This window comes from Artemia sp. Qi Xiang Cuo, chromosome 4 (assembly GCF_049724085.1).
Source record: "Artemia sp. Qi Xiang Cuo chromosome 4, ASM4972408v1, whole genome shotgun sequence".
Taxonomy (NCBI): Eukaryota; Metazoa; Arthropoda; class Branchiopoda; order Anostraca; family Artemiidae; genus Artemia; species Artemia sp. Qi Xiang Cuo.
This window is the reverse complement of record NC_142797.1, coordinates 46,873,235-46,896,458: the sequence shown is the minus strand read 5'-3', so window position 1 is coordinate 46,896,458 and position 23,224 is coordinate 46,873,235. Positions and strand designations below refer to the sequence as shown.

The 23,224-nt window shown below is 36.6% G+C and overlaps 1 protein-coding gene across 2 annotated transcripts in view; it reads left to right on the top strand.

The window, feature by feature from the left end:
* The window catches only part of LOC148953168 (facilitated trehalose transporter Tret1-like), a 110,195-nt gene that overhangs the window by 73,144 nt on the left and 13,827 nt on the right, over nucleotides 1-23,224 (top strand). The window contains exons 1-2 of one of the 2 annotated variants that reach the window (XM_089088333.1): nucleotides 12,312-12,482; nucleotides 17,781-17,995. In XM_089088333.1, the coding sequence (XP_088944459.1) occupies nucleotides 12,371-12,482; nucleotides 17,781-17,995 (327 nt within the window). In that variant the 5' untranslated portion in view covers nucleotides 12,312-12,370. Of the gene's footprint in view, nucleotides 1-12,311; nucleotides 12,483-17,780; nucleotides 17,996-23,224 lie in introns of those variants that run through there. The other variant, XM_089088332.1, reaches the window with a different exon arrangement.

Genomic DNA, 23,224 nt, shown 5'->3' with positions numbered 1-23,224 from the left:
AAATTACTCTCCACACAGTTTCTGTAGACAATCCTGTCGAAAACATTTTTTACAAAGTGTGTAGGCAGTCCTTTGCACGCTTGTTTTACATCCTTATCGTGTTTCTCCACAGTATACTTTTGGACCGGGGAACACCCCATTGGATAATCAATCGCTCCCCGTCTCCGACTTTAATGATAACAATTGTCTGGGGGCCTGGCGTTTCACCAACTCGGGATAGATGCTCTCATTCCAATGCGTGTAATCCATAAAAGAGCTGATATGTACACCTTTTTCCAAATCTTTCAATAAATTCTCGGTTTTAACTTTTAACAATAAAGAATCTGTGTCTCCATAGTGCACTTGAACTTCCCCTCCCTTGGCCATTGTACCTTACACACATTGTAAAAGAATGACAACATGAGTTTCTTGGAAATTTCTAGTATCGCACTCCCTCCCGCCATATTCTTATTCAGAACGATGTTTCTCCTTTTTATGTTCAAGAAAACCACATTCGGGTCTATGATAATTAATATTGTGTGAAATTAGGATCGGTAACGATTTATGCTCAATGTAGGGGGCAGGTTACGACTTCACAATGAAATTTGTTTCGTAAGCATTCACACATTTTCCCAAAAGCTGAATTTGAAATAAGTTTATATATTTCTTTTTAAACTTCACTTTTTGCCTTTGAACATTTACTGACAAACGTGTCTATAAACGTTTTCAAGTAGGGTTTCTTGTCGAATTGCAGGGCTCTGTCTATCTTTGTAACCCTGAAACCGTTGGTCACCATCCACCGCAATAGCACATGGTGAACAACAATATTCTGTTTCGGGTCCAGATCGGCAATTAGTTTCTGCGTGGAGGGGGTGCACTGCATGCCCATATCCTCGACCAAAGACAAATCGTATGGACTCAAAGAGTTCTTGGTCACCGGTCTATTTACACACGGAAAAACAAAATCTTTGACGGAATCGTGGAGCGTCATTGGTATGTGACTGTCAATTAAAAAAAAACACCCTTGGGAACCATTTTCCTCGACAGTGTGAATGTCTGGGAAATCTAAGGCACAAGGATTTTCAAGCCATTTGTAAATGCCATACGGTAAACTATAGTGAGACATTACCAAGGGATAGAGTGAGCTCATGTCCAGAAAAACAGTATTGGACTATACATCGCCGTTAACAGAGTTCTGTCCTGTTCGATCAGTCGTTAAGACGCGATCCCCATGAAAAACATATCCCCCCCCCCCCTCATAGATCTTTCTACAAAGAAGTGTTGATCCACGTCGGTGATTAGACCTATTTCCTTCCTACTGATTTTTAGAATTAAATCCATCACTAGGTGTGGTGTTAAAAAATTCCGGATAGATTTGATTTCTGTTCTTGCAGACAATAGCTAAAAGAGTTAAAACATCGCTTGTCAAGTACATTCTACAATAATTCCAACCATTTTACAGCCCCCCTTAGCCCATACCCTTTTGGCAAATTCATAGTCTTCGGCAGTGCATTCACTATAAAACCAAAAATCGCGAAGAATTTAGTGCATTCACTATCGGTAAGTGAATTATAGAATCCTTTAATGGGGGGGGGAGTTTCTCCTCACTTAACCTTGCGCCAGTTGTAATAATCATATGCATATATGTCTTTACAAGTCAGTAAGTCATATATTTCATTGTCGGGAAAGTCCTGTTTAAGCAGAGGGAAACTATCGAAATTGTCATTTTTCTGCACTTGAATCAGTTGGCTGAAAGCTTTGGGGAAAAAACTATAAGAATCTAAAAAGCGGATTCTATTCCAACACGTATGCCCATTATCCACTCTTTGCCACTTGAATTCTAAAAGCAAAAACTTCTCAGCTGATTTGTGTATAATATTATAGGTAAATGAGTTATCTAACCATGGGCTATCTGCAACTCCCTCTCTGTACATACGTGCCAGTGCCGGTAAAATAATTTTCCAATCGTAATTTGAATTGTGAATGAAAACCGGTATAAAAGAACTGCTGGCTCACATTCAGTTTGCACGATTGATGTGCTACGCCACGAAAATTACTACCCCCTGATGATATTTCCTACCATAAATGATCGTGGTAACGGACATTCCCCTTCCCCTCCCCCCTTAGTATTTTTTCCCCTAGTCCCTTTCCCCTTAGCCCCCCTTCAAATTCCCCCTTACATACCCAACATATTTTCTCATTTTTAATTGCTAAACGATCCTCTGCTGATAGAATCATTGGGTCATGTGTATGTCTCCAGCGAGAGATTGCTCTATTCGTTTTGACAATTAATTTAGTCAACGCTTTGACCCTGCAATCTTCCTCGTCCAACGTCTCAAATATTTCTAACAGTCGTATTGTGTTACTGCTGTCTTTCTGCGCATGGACATAGGAAACTGCAATAGCTTGATGTTCTTTCATACGATTTGGATGTCGGGGGTCGTTCACATCTGTGAGTCTAGCCTCACAGTCTAAGATTATTTTATCACTTTGCATAAGTGTATTCTGGAAATTTCTAAAACTTAAAATTGATTGGTCACCAGCAACGGTCCCCACAGATTGATAGCCGTGTCGTTTGCAGTGTAACATTCGATTCTCTAGCTTTAATTCAGTCCAAAATCTAGACAAACACATTGAACAATAGTAGCATACCCCGCTCCCCTTCTTTCCCTTCCCCAGCACTCTACTAATATCCGTAATTGGGTTAAAATGGCCAATTGAATCAGGTTCACTATATGGTGTGTATACCAAAAAGATCCAGTGTTCCACAGATTCTGTTGACGGGATCTTTACAGTAAATATTATCTTCTTATTATTAGAGCTTATACCCTCTTCAAATTCCGTTTCGTATTGTAGTACTGTAGCACTAGTGTTTAAATATGCGTTTGCCCGTTCATAAGTATCTATTCCTTTGAATGTTACAGGAAATTTATCTGTTAAGCAAGTGAAATCTACTCGGGGAAATCAGATCCTTGTTTTCCATGCAGGGCCCACTGATCCAAATTTTTCTTAGTAGCTTTATTTTGCATAGGTCGGAAAGCCGATATGAGAAATGCGTACATGAAACACTTTCGTTCTGTTTTCGTTGGACACCCTGACATCCTTCTAAATCAGGATTATATTTTAAAACTATAGATCCTGGCCCTGCCCCTCCTCTTAAAATAAAATCTTTCTTAAATTTACATATATTTACACTTAAATTTTCAACAAATAAAACCACTGAACCACTACCATTCTCATTATAATTGTCCTGATGCGTGACAACATTGTCTACCCATTGCATGAAAAAATTCTCGTAATTCCTCAACTGTGGGTGCAGCACCAACATTTCAGTGTGCCCATAATGATCGTAGACTTCACCGTGATTTTCATTTAAATAGAATATTTTTTAAACAATTGAGGCTTTATGCTGTGCTTTCTGCAACTTGATGCTGTTTCGTCGCCCCCACAGTTAAATTTGGTGCTCAGGAAGTGCTCGAATCTTCTCCACATATGTATGTATAATACTTATGGGATCACTTATAATATTTCTCGCCATCAGTGTATTAAACGGATCGCCGAAAGTCGCAGTGAAAGCGTCTATTGTATTCAGAATTGAATTTTTTTGATGAAATTCCGGTAGTGGTAAGAATTGTATATCGTCACTAACTACTCCCCTCACCAACTTTGTTGAACATCAACAATAGCGCTGGTGTGGGGAGTGAAATCCCCCTGCTCGCTAAACATAGTCTCTAACGAGTTAGGACTATGTGAATCAGTGCAAGCGAGTTTATTTTCTTTTTTTTTCAATTAAATTGGGTTGAAATGGGGTTATGTCCATTAAATGTGTCGGGGAAGGGATTTGATTTAACCTACGACTAAAATTATCTAAAATTTGCGTGCTTTTACGACTCAGCCAAGGAAAATCGCCCTCTAGCACATCTTGTTCTGAATTAACTTCATTGCTTTGTTCAACTGTGCTAGTGTCTACATCTAAAGAATTATTACCAACACTGAAATATTTTCTTAAAAGGATATCTGCCCATTCCGAGTCGTCAATAACGTTAGAAGGTATATCTTCTAAATTAACACTCCCGTAAAAATTTACCGTACCGTTCACTGATAGGTGGTGTTCCAACGGCGATCTGAATATTACGAAACTGCATTAGCGCTTCAATTAAAACAGTTTCGTCAATGAGATCACATAATTCATGAATTGTGTCTTCAGGTGGGGGAGAAGGTAGTGATATTATGGCGTCCGTTCTAACCTATAAAGAAAATAGACACTTATTTTAAAGTGTATAAATCACCCTATTTTTTTTTTAAGTTGAACTTTGGATTATTAGCGACTATATTTTCAAATCATTTAAAACATATGCATTAAAATAAATAAAAAACATACTTAGTAGCAATATCCGTGTGCATATACTGTTCAGACTTGTGTTTTTGACTATACTGTTCAGATGTCTATTTGACCAAGTCCTAGGAACGCTAGCATGGATTTACGCAATAGGCCATGGAATTCAGACATGAACCTAGATCTGAAAATTGAAAATGCATGGAAAGGTGTTAGGATAAATTGCTGATTATGGCTTCCTATAGGGTAAGGGTTGAAGCCTTTAGATTGCAGTATGTAATAGAGATATGTTTTTTAGAATTCTTTAGGCTTAGAGATAAATTCTGGAATTATTTCGAAGCCTATATAACGCAATTTGGCATCCACATGTGAAAGTAGAAACGAAAAATGTACAATCCTTGTCCTTCAAATTGACTATTCTCATTGGTAGAAAAATCATAAGCGAAAATATCGTAAATTTAAAACTCACATTATTTCTTCCTTGCAAGGTCATCGTATTCATTGTAAGTTTGCTTTCTTCTATATTGAACTTATAACGTGCAGCGTGTTTAATTACAGACGGACGTATGTGATCCCCATCCTCAATCCAGGCTTAGTTGTCAGTGGGAGGGGCATATTTTTTAAAATTATCCTTAAAAAGAAATTAAATTATTTTTTTTAAACCATAGTGAAAAAAAATTGCCCATCTTTTACACAGAACAACCCCCCCCCCCGTGTCTAAAAGTTCGTTAACACAGAGCTTATATATCTAGAATTTAAATCAAACAAAATTTTCACTGCTAGCCTGGTAGACCCCAAATAAATGAATGTGCTCAGAGAAAAATGCTAGCATGGTTACAATTAATATTTGCTGTACGCAACCCCACCCCTCCCACACAATGTGCAAATATGCACCTCAAATTTGTTTCTAAAGTATTTTTCATCCATTCTTTTTTTTATTAAGTAAACTTGTCCTTTTTCATTTGTCTAAAACCTCGTTAACGCACACCCACAGCTTATAGGCCTTAAATTTACATCAAAAGAGATTTTCACTGCTAGCCTAGTAGACCCCAAATAAATTAATGTGTTCAGAGAAAAGTGCTAGCATGGTTACAATTATTATTTGCTTTACGCAACCCCACCCCTCCCACGCAATGTGTAAATATGCACCCCAAATTTGTTTTCTAAAGTATTTTTCATTCATTCTTTATTTTATTAAGTAAACTTGTCCTTTTTCATGTGTCTAAAAGCTCGTTAACACAAGCACACAGCTAATAGGCCTAAAATTTTCATCAAACGACATTTTTACTGCTAGCCTAGTAGACTCCAAATAAATTAATGTGTTCAGAGAAAAATGCTAGAAGGGTTACAATTAATATTTGCTTTACGCAATCCCCACCCGTCCCACACACTGTGCAAATATGCAACCCAAATTTGTTTTTAAAGTATTTTTCACCCATTCTTTATTTTATTAAGTAGACTTGTCTTTTTTCATGTGTCTAAAAGCTCGTTAACACACACGCACAGCTTATAGGCCTAAAATTTACATCAAACGACATTTTCACTGCTAGCCTAGTAGACCCCAAATAAATTAATATGTTCAGAGAAAAATGTTAGGGGGGTTACAATTAATATTTGCCTTACGCAATCCCCACCCCTCCGACACAATGTGCAAATATGCACCCCAAATGTGTTTCTAAAGTATTTTTCATCCATTTTTTATTTTATTAAGTAAAATTGTCTTTTTTCACGTGTCTAAATGCTCGTTAACACACACACACACAGCTTATAGGCCTAAAATTTACATTAAACGACATTTTCACTGCCAGCCTAGTAGACCCTAAATAAATTAATGTGTTCAGAGAAAAAATGCTAGCAGGGTTACAATTAATATTTGCCTTACGCAATCCCCACCCATCCTACACACTGTGCAAATATGCAACCCAAATGTGTTTTTAAAGTATTTTTCACCCATTTTTTATTTTATTAAGTAGAATTGTCTTTTTTCATGTGTTTAAATGCTCGTTAACACACACACACAGCTTATAGGCCTAAAATTTACATCAAACGACATTTTCACTGCTAGCCTAGTAGACCCCAAATAAATTAATATGTTCAGAGAAAAAATGCTAGCATGGTTATAATTAATATTTGCTTTACGCAACCCCACCCCTCCCACACAATGTGCAAATATGCACCCCAAATTTGTTTATAAAGTATTTTTCATCAATTATTTATTTTATTAAGTAAACTTGTCTTTTTTCATATGTCTCCAATATAATGCAAATATCTCAATTAATTATTTTTAAAAATAAAACTTACGATATAAATTTCCGTACCTACATCATCAATGTTCTTCATTTTAGATTGTGTTTATTCCTCAAAGGTTTCAACAGAACTGCTATCTTAGGCTCGAAGCACAAACAACTTATATGGTTGGAATCATAAAAGCAGATAATGCGTAGTTTGATTACGACATCATCCTATTACACAAATCCAATGCTAATCAATTCCCAGAAATCTGGTCTGATGTTACTTAGCTTAGTATTCAATGGGCTTGTGGCTGTGATGTCACTCCCGTTAGTATTTTTAGCCCTCTGATTGGCTTAGAAATAAGACTTTTACCAAGGACATTAAATCTCGTTCCGTAATTAGATATGCCTCCCTACTCACTTAGGATAAGGATATGTTTTGAATTGTTGTATCAATCAACGGAAAATCGGAGTAGATTTTCCCATTAACAAAATATTAAAATAGCTAGCCCCACTAATTTATTTTAGCCCCCCCCCCCACTAATGGTCATGTTATATATTTTGTATTCTTTACACTTATTGACATAGCTAAGGTTTTATCTCATTATGTTGAGATGAATCAGAATTTCACCCTGAATCCCAAAATAACAGTCATCCGCCACGTCGCTGAATAATAAAAAAAAGTCCTTACCCAAATTGATATAATTCTGTGGTACCGCAAACACAGTGACCAAAATACTCTCTTTCAGAGTTGGAGGATGTGAGTTCAAGTCACTTTGAACTAAGTTTGACTGAACTGTGTTGCATCATTTCCTAAATTAAGATGCATTTTTGTCAAAAATTACATTTTAGTTTAATTACATGATTTTAATACTTCCAAAAGACACTAGATACAGCAATTTCTCTTTAAATGAGCCCTTAAACATCTCTGTATGATTTTCAGTGCCTCACTAGCGGCGACTAATAAAAATGGAGACACATCACTGCTTCCCATGCGAAAAAGTGATTTTCCTTGTTGGTTAAGATGGGGGAGTGTAATTCATTTAAAAGGGGTTTTCGTCTATGGTGTATCCAATGGTGCAGTTTTCATATTGATTCGACACCATTTTTATGGGGTTTCAGGCAATTCGTTCCAGTCAATTCTTGAATCGGGTTCAAATGGCGATTCTTTCTCTCCTGACAGTTTTTTTTCAATATGCGTAATTTATTGCTATCAAGACGAAATTGTAAAAAATCCACCTATATATAAGCATTTGCTGTCGAATGACTTCTTAAACGCCTTTCAAGGACGTTCAAGCACCCCGTTATCACAAGGGGGAGGAGACATCGGTGCTACCTAAGCTTAAATGTGATTTTCTTGAATTTGAAGACGGAAGTAAGGTATATACATGTGAGGGTTTTCAACCATGGTTATTTCAATGGTATACTTTTTATTTAGATCCACGAGTGTTTTCTAGGCTTCTAAGGCTCGTTTTCTAAGTTCCCATAGATTTTGTTTTCGTCATTACTTTTTACCTTTAAGTTTAACATGCATTATAGTTACCATTCTTGAATTATTATCAAATCAAGGTTTAAAAAAATATATTTATTTAAAAACCTCCGTTTTTTAATTTTTGGTTACTATGGGCCGTTGCTCTCTCTTTACTTGGTTGCGGTTACTGCTGCAAACAGGATTTCATTTATGTTAGAAGAAAAGAGAACTTGTCGACGAGCCAAATACAGCAAAAAGATGAGGAGGTTGTAAATTAAAGGACTTGTTTGTCCATTCTTTTAAAAGAGCTAGACACAACAACTCAGTCCCTAATACTTAACCATGCAAAAAAGTGATTTTTCTTGTTGTTTAAACGAGAAAACTGTAAGTTTCTTGTATGGGGTTTGTCGGCCGTGGCAATTAGTATCCCCTTTTTGGACTCGGAAACACAATTAGCAAGGATTTCTGCGACACACATAGCAAGGATTTCTGCAACACACATAGGAGGGGTTCCCATGACGCCCTCGAAGACACACCCCCGTCATTCCTAAGACGCCCTGTTTTAAATGGTCAGCAGGTTTTACGTCACGGGGTATCATTACCTACGTAATTGTGAATGTTTAATTTCAGTTGTTATGCTTAAAAAACCTAGGGTGTGCGGGAACAAACCTTCAGCGGGTCCTTTACCCCAGGAATTTCCTTAAAATCCTACATTACCCTAGGAATCTCCTTTAAAGGACTTGTTTACCTCTTGATTCCTCATTAAAAACCTACAGTACTTAAGATTTCTATTTAAAAAAAAACTGTGAAGGCTTCTTTTCCAGTAGTATCCCCTTTTAAGGTTCTGTGACACCCATACCCAGGATTCCTGTAACACCCAGGATTCTGGAAGACCCACCCCTGGATTCCCTTGACACCCTTGTTCTAAACGGACAGCAGGTGTTAGTTAAGTCATAGGGGAAAACTACAAGGCACAGGTGTTGTACTTAAATGCCTAAGGATGTAGGGGAAACCTCTAGGGGCTCCTTTACCTCAGGAATTTATCGAAAAAAACTTTATTATCCTAGGATTCTCCTTTAAAAACCTTCTATACCCTTCATTACCTAATAGTTTCATTTAGAAACCAGTGAAGGCTCCTTAACCCCGAAGATTCTCCTTTAAAAACCAACACTACCTAATAGTTTCACTAATAAAAAAGCCTGTGAAGGCTCCTTTAGCCCAGGAATTACCTTAAAAAACCTACATTACCGAATAGTTTCCCTCTAAAACCTAATACTTTCATTTAAAAAACCTGAGAAGACTTCTTTGCCCTAAGATCTCCCTTTAAAAACCTACATTACCTCAGAATTTTCCTTTAAAACCTACGTTACCTAAGATATGCCTCTAAAAACCTACATTACCTAAGATTTCCCCTTTAAAAACTCAGTGAAGGCTTCTTTGCCCTATAATTCCCCTCTAAACACCTATATTACCCTAGGATTGTTCTTTAAAAACCTACATTAGTTAATATTTTCTTTTAAAAACCTACATTACGTAAGATTCTCCTTTGAGAGCCTGTGAAACCTCCTTAACCCCAGGAATTTCCTTAAAACACCTATGAGGGCTCCATTACCCTTGGAATTTCCCTCTAAAAACCTACATTACCCTAGGAGTGTTCTTTTAACCTACATTACATAATAGTTTCATTAAAAAAAACATAAGGGTTTGTTTTACCCTAGGATTGTTCTTTAAAAATCTAATAGTTTCATTTAAAAAACCTTTGAAGACTCTTACCCCTGGAATTTTCCTCTGAAAACCTATATTACCTAAGATTTCCCCTTTAAAAACCTTCTTTACCCTGAAATTTCCCAATATACAGACGGCTATTTTATGCGGACAAAATTTTCAGTCATTTTCCAGATAGGGACTATTGATTTCTATCCAACCATGAAACCCACGTTAATTCTCGGGAAAACATCTGCCTTCTCCTCTAACTTGAAGCCCATACAGTTCCTTTTGTCTACGGGCGCTATAAAAGCAGGGGACTAGAATGGATGCTCCATCAGAATTGCATAACTTATTGAACGTGACACACCTCAACTTTTAAAAAAATGGATGCTAACAGGAAGTTGAAAAAGGATTGGGCAACTGCTTATATGCTATTGAGTCTTTCTTTTCTGTACTCTATATTGTGTATACCCCCATAAAAAAGTTTTTTTACTGTTAAAACAATTTCTCACAAAATGCGAGAAATTTTAATTTTTGAAATAGTAAATTGTAATCATAGTAAGTTTCTATCCGAGATTAACCATCTTTAAAAAGTAACACATTCCTTTTGGATTAATAAAGGTGGCCCCTGTCTAAAGTTTTGAGAGAAGACCCCCTTGCCCCCCTCCCTCCTAAGAAAGAGACAAGACATTCATTTTGCCTCACATTAAAAACTTTCTTTCAGCCAAATAACGGGGTTGAAGGGCTTTTCACCGTGATTTAACCCTAAAACTAAATTTTTATCTGAGATAAATTTCACCGGCTATTAGAAAATTGATGATATTAAAAATCTTTAAAAAGTAACGCATTCTTTTCAAGCTTTTAATTCTTTTCAGGCCTTTTCAAGCTTTATGATTTAACGCTAAAAACCACATTTATACCGGAGATTAACCACCGTTGAAAAAGCAATGCATTGTTTTAAAGCTTTAAAGGGCTTTTCACTATGATTTAACGCTAATAACTAAATTTTTTCTGGAAAATATTAGAATATTGATAATATTACTCATCTTTAAAAAGTAATGCATTCTTCTCTGGCTAATTAAGGCTTTGAGGGTCCTATTCGATAGTTCTTAAGGGTTTGGAAGATAACTAGACTGTTGTCGGTCCTAAATAATCCTTTCAGGTTAATAAATGGACCCCTGGCCGATATTCATTACATAGCTAAACTAATCATTTCTTTTAGCTAAAACTAGTGTTTAACACTTGCCTCTAAGAAGGTTATTTGAGGGCTCCTAATAATAGCGAAAAATATCAGGGGGACCCTCTTGGCAAAATAGGATATTCTTTTCAGAAAATAACTAGGGCCTTATGTTGAAAATTTTTCAGGTCAACTATAACATTCCCGTTCAAAGCTAAAATCATAAATGCTTCAAGGGGAATAAAAATTTTTATTCTTTTTCCAGGTCGACAATGATGAACTCCCAGCATGGGTCCACGATTTACTCGAAGCCTTTGGACCGACACTACCAGGGCCCTCTTGATAACTTCTCACCAGCCCCATCAAAATTCCACGAAAATGCGCGTGCGGCCCAAATGGAAAATGAATTTGAGGGGGTTTAAGTTTGGGGATGAGCCCTTTTAGTATAGAGTCCCCCAACTTAGAGTCAATAAACCCAAGGCAAATCGGGTTTATGTCCCACGACGAGGACTGAATACTTGAGGCACTCTAAGCCCGTATCAAAACGAAAATCTTGTACACCTTCACATGCCTTTAGATATGCATTATATCTTGCACCCCTCTTCCGAACCCCGCCTCTTAAAACAAATTCCTTTTTAATTTTTTTAGACTAACCTGTAAATTTTCTATGCATAAAACAACTGACCCACTCCCATTTTCATTATGATTCTCCACCGTATTAAAAGTAATACCCATCCAGTCAGAAAAAATACTCTAAAAATTATGCAAGTCCGGATGAAGTGTCCGCAATTCTGTCTGCAGGTAATGCGAGTACAAATCACCTGTCTTTTCATTAAAAAAATATTTTAAGTGCGATGAATGCTTTTATACTGTCTGTGGTTTTAGAGGAAATCCCGAATCTTGCTGATATATGAGTACGCTATGTCCACCGGATCCGTATGGATACTACCATTTGTAAGATTATTTAAGGGTTCTCCAAACTCAACTCTAAAAACATAAATATTTTGCAAAGCGGTATTGGCTAAATATAAGTAAGGTAAAACAGGGGGTGATCCGGCACCATTTTGTTCTGGTTCCCCCATATCACTGTGAGGGGTGGGTGCCTATAGCGCCCTCACGACCTCGCTTGCTGGTACTTGATCTAAAAAACGGTCTAAAAATAAGGTATCAAGGCCGAGATCCCAGTGTCTAAATCAAAGTTTGGGGACTCTATGCAAATAGGGCTCACTCCCACACTTCTCCCCCCCTCAAGTTCTCTTTCCAGTTGGGTCGTACACATATTATCGTGTAATTTTGATGGAGGATGCAAGAGGTTCTCAATGGAGGGCCCTGGTAGTGTCGGGATGTAAACCTAGAAAATAATAAGAGCTTATTAGCACATTGGAACACTTCGGCCTATGAAAGGGGAAGAGAATAGTTAACAATGGGCTTGAAGGACCTCACTATCACGTAGTGAGCGTAGATGGGCAATGAGACCCTTCGGACACATTATGAACTTACTACTGGCTATAAATTTAATAACTATACATGGGCCTGCAAAGGAGCTCTTTGGATGTATTAAGAGCATACTAGCATCTAAAGGTATAATGACCATCCCTAGACCCTTTGAGTCCATAGTACTAGCTATATACTTTATTGAAAAAAATATCAGGTATGTTTTCAAGAGTCTTAGAAAAAAACTTACTGAGGAGGTGTTGCTGCCCATTGGTGTATTTCCAAAGGCTTCGAGTAAATCGTGGACCCATGCTGGGAGTTCATCATTGTTGACCTGGAAAAAGAATAACAAATTTTATTCCCCTTGTAGTATTTATGATTTTAGCTGTATAAGGGAAAATTATAGTTGCTCTGAAAATGTTTCAAGAGAAGGTCCTAGTTATTTCCTGAAAAGAATGTCCTATTTTCCCGGGGAGTCCCCCTGAAATTTTCCCCAATTATTAGGAGCCCTCAAATAACCTTGTTAGAGGCAATTGTAAAGCACTATTGTTAACTAAAAGAATGGATTAGTTTTAGTTATGTAACGAACTTTTACATACCTATGTTACTTTTTTAAAGGTGGTTAATCTCGGATAAAAATTTAGTTTATAACGTTAAATCATGGCGAAAAGCCCTTCAAAACTTGAAAAGAATGCGTTACTTTTTAAAGATTGTTAATATCATCAATATTCTAAAAGCCAGTGAAATTTATCTCTGATAAAATTGAGTTTTTAGCGCTAAATCATGGTGAAAAGCCCTTCAACACTGTTATTTGGCTGAAAGAAAGTTTTTAATTTGAGGCGAAATGAATGTCTTGTATCTCTCTCTTTGGACTGGGGGGGGCGCGGGGGTCTTGTCTCCAAACTATTGACAGGGGCCCCTTTTATTAATCCAAAAAGAATGCGTTACTTTTTAAAGATGGTTAATCTGGGATAAAAAGTTAGTTTTTAGCGTTAAATCATAGTGAAAAGGCACTCAAAATGTGGAAAGAATGCTTTACTTTTAAAGATGAATCATAGCCTAGTTATTGAAAAAAGTTTTTAAATTGAGACAAAATGAATTCCTCGTTTCTCTCTTAGGGGAGGGGGGGGGCCTTTCTTCATAGTGAAGCCCCCTCCAATAGTAAAATAAAAAGTGAATATCAATAGTTTTTATAGCCCTAATAAATAAGTTTGTACGAAAGAATAATTGACACTTACATCTTCGCATTGCACAAGCTGCAAAGCTCTGGAAGGCTCCGAAGCTTGACTGGGGCTTGAGGGGGCAGCATCATGGCCTTGCATGGGGAGCGCTGACAGTACAGGTCTTGAAGGGCCGGTAGCTTGATCGGCATGAGGCTTGGAAGGGCCAGCATATCTCATGACCGATGGCCTTGCCAGTTGCACTGGGTTTGTGTCGTGCGCCCTTGCCCTTTTTGTCGGTGGGGGCAGGTCGGGTTACTCCTTAAAAAGAAACAAATATTAGTTTTTCATGAAAAAATACAACTTATTTTCAAATAAAAGGATTTCCAATTAAAAAGTTTATAGAACGCTTTAACATATCCCCCTTCTGTATCTTTGCCAGAAACCTAGCTTAAATTGTTTGTATCAAAACTAGAATTTTTTGAGGGGGGGGGGGGGAGGATTTAGGAAGAAATATGTATATTGGAGTACTCTAGAGGAAAAAGGCCAGAAAATCACTAAACTTCAGGGTTACATCTGTCCCTAGATAATTCATAACTAGCACCATACATCTCGAAAATCAATTGATTTATTATAGAAAAATAACTCGTCAATTTTGCAGAGAAATGAATTATTTTGACCGAAATGCAAAAAAAGACCCTTTTTGAATAATTGCAAAGGGAAGCACCAACGCATCTCCCTAATCCACAATTAGTTAACAGCAGGCAGGTTTTTATAATGCACAATAATTAAAGGCTTAATCCTCAATAGCTGATGGATAATATTTAACCTGGCTTAGACACATCTGTCAGCTTGACAATAAAGCACCTTTTAGAATAGAGTAAAGAATGCTTTAACACAATAAATTAGATTTATTTATCAGCGGTAAAAGTACTTTATTGGGAAAGGGGATGGGGTTTTAGCTGTTTATCTAATATAAGGGAGTTATATCTGCTCAAATTTGAATATGTACACCTTAATGGTGGGGCGAGGGGTTATGGGAAAAGATGTTTATGGCCCTTTACCAGTTTGCCCGAGTCCTTCGATTAGCAGGAAAGTACATTAAAATTGGAGAAGGTTAAAAGCATATATTCTGTGAGAAATTGTTCTAGCTGCAATAAAAAGTTTTTAGGAGTTTTGCCCAATATAGAGAGCATAGAAAAGAAGGGCTCACCAGCATGTAAGCAGTTGCTCAATCCTTTTTCAATTTCCCGTTAGCATCCATTTTTTTTTAAAGTTGAGGCGTGTCATGTTCAATAAGTTATGTAATAATGATGGAAAATCCGTTCTAGTCCCCTGCTTTTATAGTGCCCTGGAGACAAAAGGAATTGCATGGGCTTCCAGCTAGAAGAGAAGGCATATGTTTTTCCGAAAATTAACGGGGGTTTCATCGTTCGATAGAAATCGATATTCGCTGTCTGGAAAATGACTGAAAATTTTGTTCGCATAAAATGACCGTTTGTATTTTGGACCTCCAGTTAGAATTCTAGCAGATGTTTTTCAAAGAATTAACGGGGGAAAAGAATTTCCAAGAATTCTTAGTCCAATAGAAATCGATACTTGCTGTCTGGAAAATGGCGGAAATTTTGTTCGCATAAAATGATCGTCTGTATATTGGGAAATCTTAGGGTAAAGAAGATTTTTAAAGGGAAAAGAAGGTTTTTAAAGGGGAAATCTTAGGTAATGTAGGTTTTTAGAGGGAAATTCCAGGGGTAAAGGAGCCTTCACGGGTATTTTAAATGAAACTATTAGGTTTTTAAAGAACAATCCTTGGGTAAAACAAACCCTTAGGTTTTTTTTAAATGAAATTATTATGTAATGTAGGTTTATAAAGAACAATCCTAGGTTAAAGTAGGTTTTAGAGGGAAATTCAAGGGGTAAAGGAGGCTTCGCAGGTTTTTTAAATGAAACTTAGGTTGTTAAAGAATAATCCTAGGGTAAAACAAACCCTTAGGTTTTTTTTAAATGAAATTATTATGTAATGTAGGTTTATAAAGAACAATCCTAGGTTAAAGTAGGTTTTAGAGGGAAATTCAAGGGGTAAAGGAGGCTTCGCAGGTTTTTTAAATGAAACTTAGGTTGTTAAAGAATAATCCTAGGGTAAAACAAACCCTTAGGTTGTTTTTAAATGAAACTATTATGTAATGTAGGTTTTTAGAGGGAAGTTCCTGGGGTAATGGAGCCCTCATAGGTATTTTAAGGAAATTCCTGAGGTTAAGAAGGCTTCACAGGTTTCTAAAGGAGAATCTTATGTAATATAGGTTTTTAAAAGAAAGTATGAGGTAATTTAGGTTTTGAAGAACAATCCTAGGGTAAGTTAAGTTTTTAAATGGATATCTTAGGTAATGTAGGTTTTTAGAAGGGAATCTTAGGGTAAAGAAGCCTTCACAGGGGTTTTAAAGGGAGAATCTTAGGTAATGTAGGTTTTTAGAGGCAAATCTTAGGTAATGTAGGTTTTTAGAGGAGAATTCTGGGATAATGTAGGTTTTTAAAGGGGAGTCTTAGGGTAAAGAAGCCTCACATTTTTTTTCAAATGAAATTATAAGGTTCACAGAGGGAAACTATTAGGCACTGTAGGTCTTATGGAAATTCCTGGGGTAAAGGAGCCCTCATGGGCTTTTAAGAAAATTCCCGGGGTAAAGGAGCCTTCACAGGTTGTTTTAAGTGCAACTATTAGGTAATGTAGGGTTTTAAAGGAGAATCTTGGGGGTAAAGGAGCCTTCACATGTTTTTTTAAACGAAATTATTAGGTCATGTAGGATAAAGAATGTTTTTAAAGAATCCTAGGGTAATGTACGTTTTTTAAGGAAATTCTTGGGGTAAAGGAGCCCCAGAAGGTTTTTTCCCTGCATTCTCAGTTTTTTTTAAAGGTTTTTCCTCTATATTTGGGTTATTAAGCCTAAAACCTGCGTCTCGTAGTTTTCGCCTATGACTTAACTAACAACTGCTGTCCGTTTAAAACAGGGGTGTCACGGGAATCTTGGGGTATGTCTTCCAGATTCCTGGGTATGGGTGTCATGGAACCTTAAAAGGGGATACTACTGGTAAAAAAAACTTCACAGTTTTTTAAATGGAAATCTTAGGTAAAGTAGGTTTTTAGTGAGTAATCAAGAGGCCAATAAGTCCTCATAGGCTTTTAATGGAGAATCCTAGGGAAATGTAGGTTTTTAAGGAAATTCTTGGGGTAAAGGACCCCCTGAAGGTTTTTCCCCCACACCCTAGGTTTTCTAAGCATAACAAATGAAAGTAAACATTCCCAATTACGAAGGTAAACATTATCCGTGACGTCACACCTGCTGATCATTTAAAACGGGGCGTCGTAGGAATGACGGGGGTGTCGCTTCCAGGGCATCATGGGAATCCCTCCTATTTGTGTTGCAGAAATCCTTGCTATGTGTGTTAAAGAAATGCTTGCTATGTGTGTTGCAGAATCCAAAAAGAGGATTCTACTAGGACAATTCCAATTATGTACTTTTTATTTCGATCCAATTTGGTTTCAAAATAATTAATTTTGGCTTACCATTGGCCGTCATATTATTGGTTCGTCGTTTACTAGGACGCAGCTACGGCTGCAACCACGATACAGCACATATTTAGGTCTTCCCTATCAGAAACTGAACAAATTTATGAAACGAATTACTGCAGTATTCATTTATATAATGATTTTAATTATAATATAGTAGTTCATTGCATTTATAATTATTTTAACTTTGGATGAAAGTTTGACTTCTAGAAATGTTCTCTTTCTGATGTCAGTGGTATATCTACCATTGATGTTTTTTCTTGCCATCCCCCCCCCCCCCGAATAGAGCATAAATCAGTCATTGCAATTAACATCTATGGAAAACAGCCAAAATTATTAAATCATTGACAAAACAAAGATTCATAGTTGCATATGTGAAATCGATGTTTCTATGGATGGAAATCCATACCCGGGCTATTTTTTTCCGACCTCCTGAATTACGATCTTGCTTCTCGAAGCTGTCCAAGGTATTGCTTAGTTTCTGCATTAGACACATACGACTGTCACTGAAAGATCGGCGAGGGATTGTTTTTGGTCTTTCCTCTTATACCTCTAGCCGTGTAGCTGATTCTACTTCGTACCTTTGGGTCTTGCCTCGGTGCTCCTGATTCATGGCGTACGAAAACGACATGGTATAATGCCTTCCACAATTTATTAGTTTCTTTCAGCAATGCAAATCTCGCACGTGACTTTTTTGCAATTTCAACTATTCTTTTTTTTCAGCTAGTGGTACACCTTTTGGTACAACAATTGGGGCCATATTTGCTTTTCTTATTACCAATAAATTTGGCCGACAGGGTACCATTTTAAGGGTATCTCCCTTATATTTCATTGGATATCTTATGAGTGCCTACGGGTTTAACTCTGCAATCGTCCTGACGGGAAGAATAATTGTTGGAATTGGACACATTTGCAATGTAATGGCTGCTCAAATTTATGTAAGTTTTTTTTATAACTAAAAGTATTTGTGCACTGATTACGTTTTAAATTTCAATTTGGTCAGGGAAACAAAATCCAAGAGTCTTTTACCGCGAATACAATTTTTGCGAGTCTGAGACTTCTGCTCAGGACCATAAAGACTTTACTTACACCATTGGGTTAGTTCTCGAACGTTGTAACTCCGTCTTACTTCTAAGCTGGCCACTTGGCAATTCATTAAACCCGACTGGTTTCAAAGGGGAAAATCTAATCGTGTGAAACCTTGAACCTTGTATTCTTCTTAATCCGACGGCAGCTTCTGCTACAGACTGACTCAGTATGTTTCTTAAACAACTATCTAATAAGAATATGTTCCTAAATGACAATTGTCTAGTGTGAAATATTTATTTATCTAATGTTATTACCACAACACAGAAAGCTTTCGCTTGTCGTGATATTTGACTTTTTTTTTGGGTTTCCTAAAGAAATTTGTCAAGTCGGAAAATTTAATTCTTGGAAAGGGACTGAGGGGATGGTAATACTTATGACTTTTATCTGGACAAATCTGAATGTTCAAAAGCTAAATACCCAGTGGGAAGAATTACGGACGCTTCGAAAAATATTCGCAGTTTTCTAAATCTAAATTAGAATTTTCAAAAAATTAAAACCCAGAGGTAAAACTATGGACGCTACGAAAAACACTTATTTTGTAGTGGAACCTGTATAAATTTATAGTACAACTTAGCCTATTCTGCATTAGTGGGTTTAACCAATAAATTTGGCTCAATTCAGAGTTCCATTATTTTGAAAATGACTTTGAGCACCGTCGAAGATATTCAAGAAAATATGCAATATTTTTAACGTTTACATCTATTGTCCCATTAATTATTTGAATAAAGCTAAAATTGTATTAAAACTGAAAACAATGAGGTTAAAGAAGGTTCTCATTGGCCCAACAAAGACGACAGAAACACTCGAAACCATTTCTCAAACTATTAATGACATAAGATTTATTTGATTTTTATTTGAATAAATCAACATAACAAAAAAACATATACCCCCAACAGAGAGCAAAGCTCGTAAAATTGGGTATTAATAATAATAATAAAAATTAAAAAACAAACATAAACAAATCAAAACAAAAAAAAAAAAAAAAAAATTTCCTCATCATAACAAAAGAGAGAAAGAAAAAAAAACCTGGTTAAAGAAAAAAACAAAAAACATAACAAACATAAAGAAAACAAACGCTGGACAAGTGGGGCATGGAAGGCTATCCCAACATGGGTAATAAAGAATCTAGTTATTGAAGTAAGGGACCTCAGAGATTATATTCACAAGAAACATAATTTAGACTCGCCCAAAATTGGTGAATCAAAATTTTGGAAAATTCAAAATATCATAAAAATATACTTGCAGTGAGTCTTAAAGAAAAAGACTTGATATTCTACTTTTAGAATGGTTTCAGCGGCGCTGGAAATTTGAACCACACAGAGCGCTATGGAAAATTTATTAAAGTTCGTCTATTCTAGACTAACCATACACCACGTGACACTTTTTTCAGTGAGAAAGACAAAGTATGGATAGTTGAAATGGGCCTAAGAAATGGTTTTATTTTTAAGGATGTGACTAAATCAGTAAGAGAAATTTGTTCCCTCCTAAACAGTATAGGAACAATTGAAGAAGAATTTTTCCAACTGTTCTAGTTGTATACTATACTAATGAACATGTTGTAATTCAGACACAATTGTAGTTCAAAGTAATAGGAAGATGATTTTTTTTTTTTTTTTGTTCTCTGCTCTCATAATGAGTTTTGGTGTTTTTTTTTTCAATTACTTACCTAGGTAGAATATGAGCACACCACTTGATGTGCCCTTTTTATGCTCTTCCCAAATATACTAAACACTTCATTGGCAAATTTTATTTTAATCCCTTAAAGGAACCCTTAAAGTGACACCTTGTTCCTTAATAATTGCCAGTAGAAAGTAGTTACCAAAAATTCTGAAACCTATTTTAAAAGAATCATAAACTCTTATTTCAATAATAAAAGTGCATTGCTCCTCTAGACTCTTCCTCCCCCTCCCATGATGGATAAATATATTAATGGATAATTCTTTTGGGTTTGGTATGTTTTGGTGGTCGTTTTTGGGCTGAATAACCTCTTCCTAGCTTATTTATCTTTTATGCCTCCCTGTAGTAACATAATTATTGTTGCCAACTCGTAGTAACATAATATTTGTAGGCATGAATATATAATGATTCGAAGGTAATAGGCTTGAGACTTTCATTACAGGATTTCAATTCTTGTTGATAGAAGAGCATCGCCAAGTGTGGAAAACAATGTTGTGACTAAGATGGGCCCAGAATTGCACAGAGCCTCCCTTCAACTGGAGGCACCAGGGACTCCTTGCTGTCTCGTTCTAAGCCGGCTTAAGCGCTTTGTGTAGACTTGAGAAGATGTGTTAGCCCCGTCCTGCACTAGTTCTGGGACCATTGCTTTTTCTGAGGCCAAAATAATTTCAATTACTTAAAAAATATGAAAATTGCAACTTGCAAATTGCAACAAGGATAGGACATTCGTTAAAGCTTTTCTGTCTGAATAATCAAACGCTTGCTCATAATCTATAAAACTGGGGACGAGAGGTATCTGATGACTCAGTCACTTTTCAATTATTAATCTAAAATTGAAAATTTGGTCTCCCCTTCCTAAAACCACACGCTTCTTCTCTAAAAACTTTATCTGCAGGATCTCTAAGTCTAAAAAGTATCATTATACTGAGTAATTTCTTCCTACAGAAGCCAAGCTAAAGCCTCTGTAATTACCACACTCACTCTTATCACCTTTCTTATAGAGGCGCTTAACTAAAGTTTTCATAAATCGCTAGGTACTCTCCCTTTCTCAAAATCATATTCATAATCCTCAGTAATATATCTCTAACGGCACAACCACCATATTTGAAATCTACCTCACTGTTAGCACCTGGAGCCTTGCTATTTTTTAATCTTTTTAGTACTGTCACTAATTCTTCCTCACAAACTAAATCTTCCTTCACTTCTATAGTGTCATAAAGTTTTTCATTCTAATCTATACCATTTCCTGTAAATTTATCAAGTTGCAGCACATACAAAATGTTCTGCCTATCTCTCTTTAAATCTTTCCTTATCACTAATTGATGCCCCGTTCCTATTCTTTACCTGGGACAAGTCCAGATTGACTATTCCCTTTTAATTCTTTAACACACCAGTACAATATTTTATTTTTATGCCGTCTTGGCCGCATCTTCAAAATCTTCATCAATTTTATCAAGAGGGAACCTGGTCAAAGTTAGGTAAGTTGTAGCTCTTAAAAAGGGCACTAGAACTCTTGATGGCCGCTTCGATTAGATCCCTCCCAAAATTCTATGCCTACTGGTTCGAAAGACACAGAAAAGCAAATAAACGAGCACCCATAACACAAAAAAGGGAGTTTTGCCTTTTCGTAGTTAGAGGCTGGAAAATTTCATAAGGGAGTTCTTTGACATTACGAATTTGGAGGTGCAATTTTTATCGAGATCAGATTGCTTTTGGGTAATTTTTCTTGCTTTTTATGAGAGTACACAAATTTATTGATATTAAAGATTTTTAATGCTTATCATTAAACTCACTAAATCTTAAGTGTTTTGAATTGTCATAAAATGGAGGTTTCTTATGTATACATACATACATGCGTGTATTTAAAAACCAGTGGCCATATACACAAAAACAACAAGGAAAGAACAATAACACTCAACAAATTTAAAAATCGTTTCCAAAGTGATGTCTTTAAGAGTTTTTGTTACCATTGGTACGGGTAGCTCATTACTTACAGTTCGTCACCGTGAATTGTCAAACAATCGCTGTAGATGATTTCTAATGTTTTTACCAGAGCAGAGCTCTTCAAAAACATGATGATTTTTTTGTTTAATGATTTTTCCGAGGTGACGACTTGGCGCACAAATTGCTCTCTGCAATAACCTTTTTAAATGACATCTTCCATCATTTTTTCTTACATAAAAACCCATTCTTATAACCATGAGAAAACATTGTGAAGATATAACAGTGAGAGTCTTCACTATCTTTTTTTTTATATCGTAGTACTCAAAAGGTAATATTAAAATTTCAGTTTCACAGTACCATATATTCTTGTTGAAGTGAATCTATAAATTAGGATAGATATTAGTTTTACATTAGTTTTACAAGCTAATGTTGAAGTAAATCAATAAATTAGGCTAGATATTAGTTTTACATTAGTTTTGAAAGCTAATGTTTAAGTGAATCGATAAATTAGGCTATACATTAATTTTACGTTAATTTTGCATGCTAATGTTGAAGTACATCAATAAATTAATCTAGACATCAATTTTACATTTGTTTTGCAAGCTAATGCTGAACTTATTTAATAAATTAAGCTAGTTACTAGTCTTACATTAGTTTTGTAATATAATGTTGAAGTGAATCAGTGAATTAAGCTAGATATTAGTTGGCCTCCCCCAGGCCATTCGGCGTGTCCCCAGGTGATAATAGGGGAACGCCCTGCAGATATGTAGGGTACCTCCACAGGAGGCACGGACCAAGGGGGGACCCTTGTCCCTCGGAGTCCATAAGAGAAACTGGGGCACCCTCGCTCGGGGTCATAAATAAAGGCGGAGGAGGAAGAAGGCCCCTCAAATATACACTCAAAAGGGCCCACTGGTTTGTCCACAAGTAAAAGGAGTTACAAACCTCCCAGTAATGGGTTAAATTGCATGGTGATACAGAACACCATCGCGGGAGGATCTTTTATAGGAGGACAACTGCGGCAGGGTGTAAGATTCAGGTCTATGGACAACGGCCTCTGCAAAGGGCTGCCTTGACCCTTTCGGGGTACCTGCAAGACTGCGGACCTTGCGGTCAACTCTATTCCTACTTGAGGAGTGGCGCCCCTCGAGGAAATTATAGCTTAGTAAACGACACAGCATTTGCGTAGTATTCTGACTAATGAACAGTTCATCTTGGCTACGTATGTTTCGACAGGTGTCTTCACGCTGATAAACCTCTGACTACCTGATTTATCCATTATGGTCTCCCTCCCTGTAGTAGCAAAATATTTGTAGGCATAAATATATAATGAGTCGGATGTAATAGATTGGAGATTGTCTGTGCAGGATTTCGACTCTTGTTGATAGAAGAGCATCGCCAAGTGCTGAAAACCATGTTGTGACCAAGATGGGCCCAGGATTGCACAAAGCCCCCAT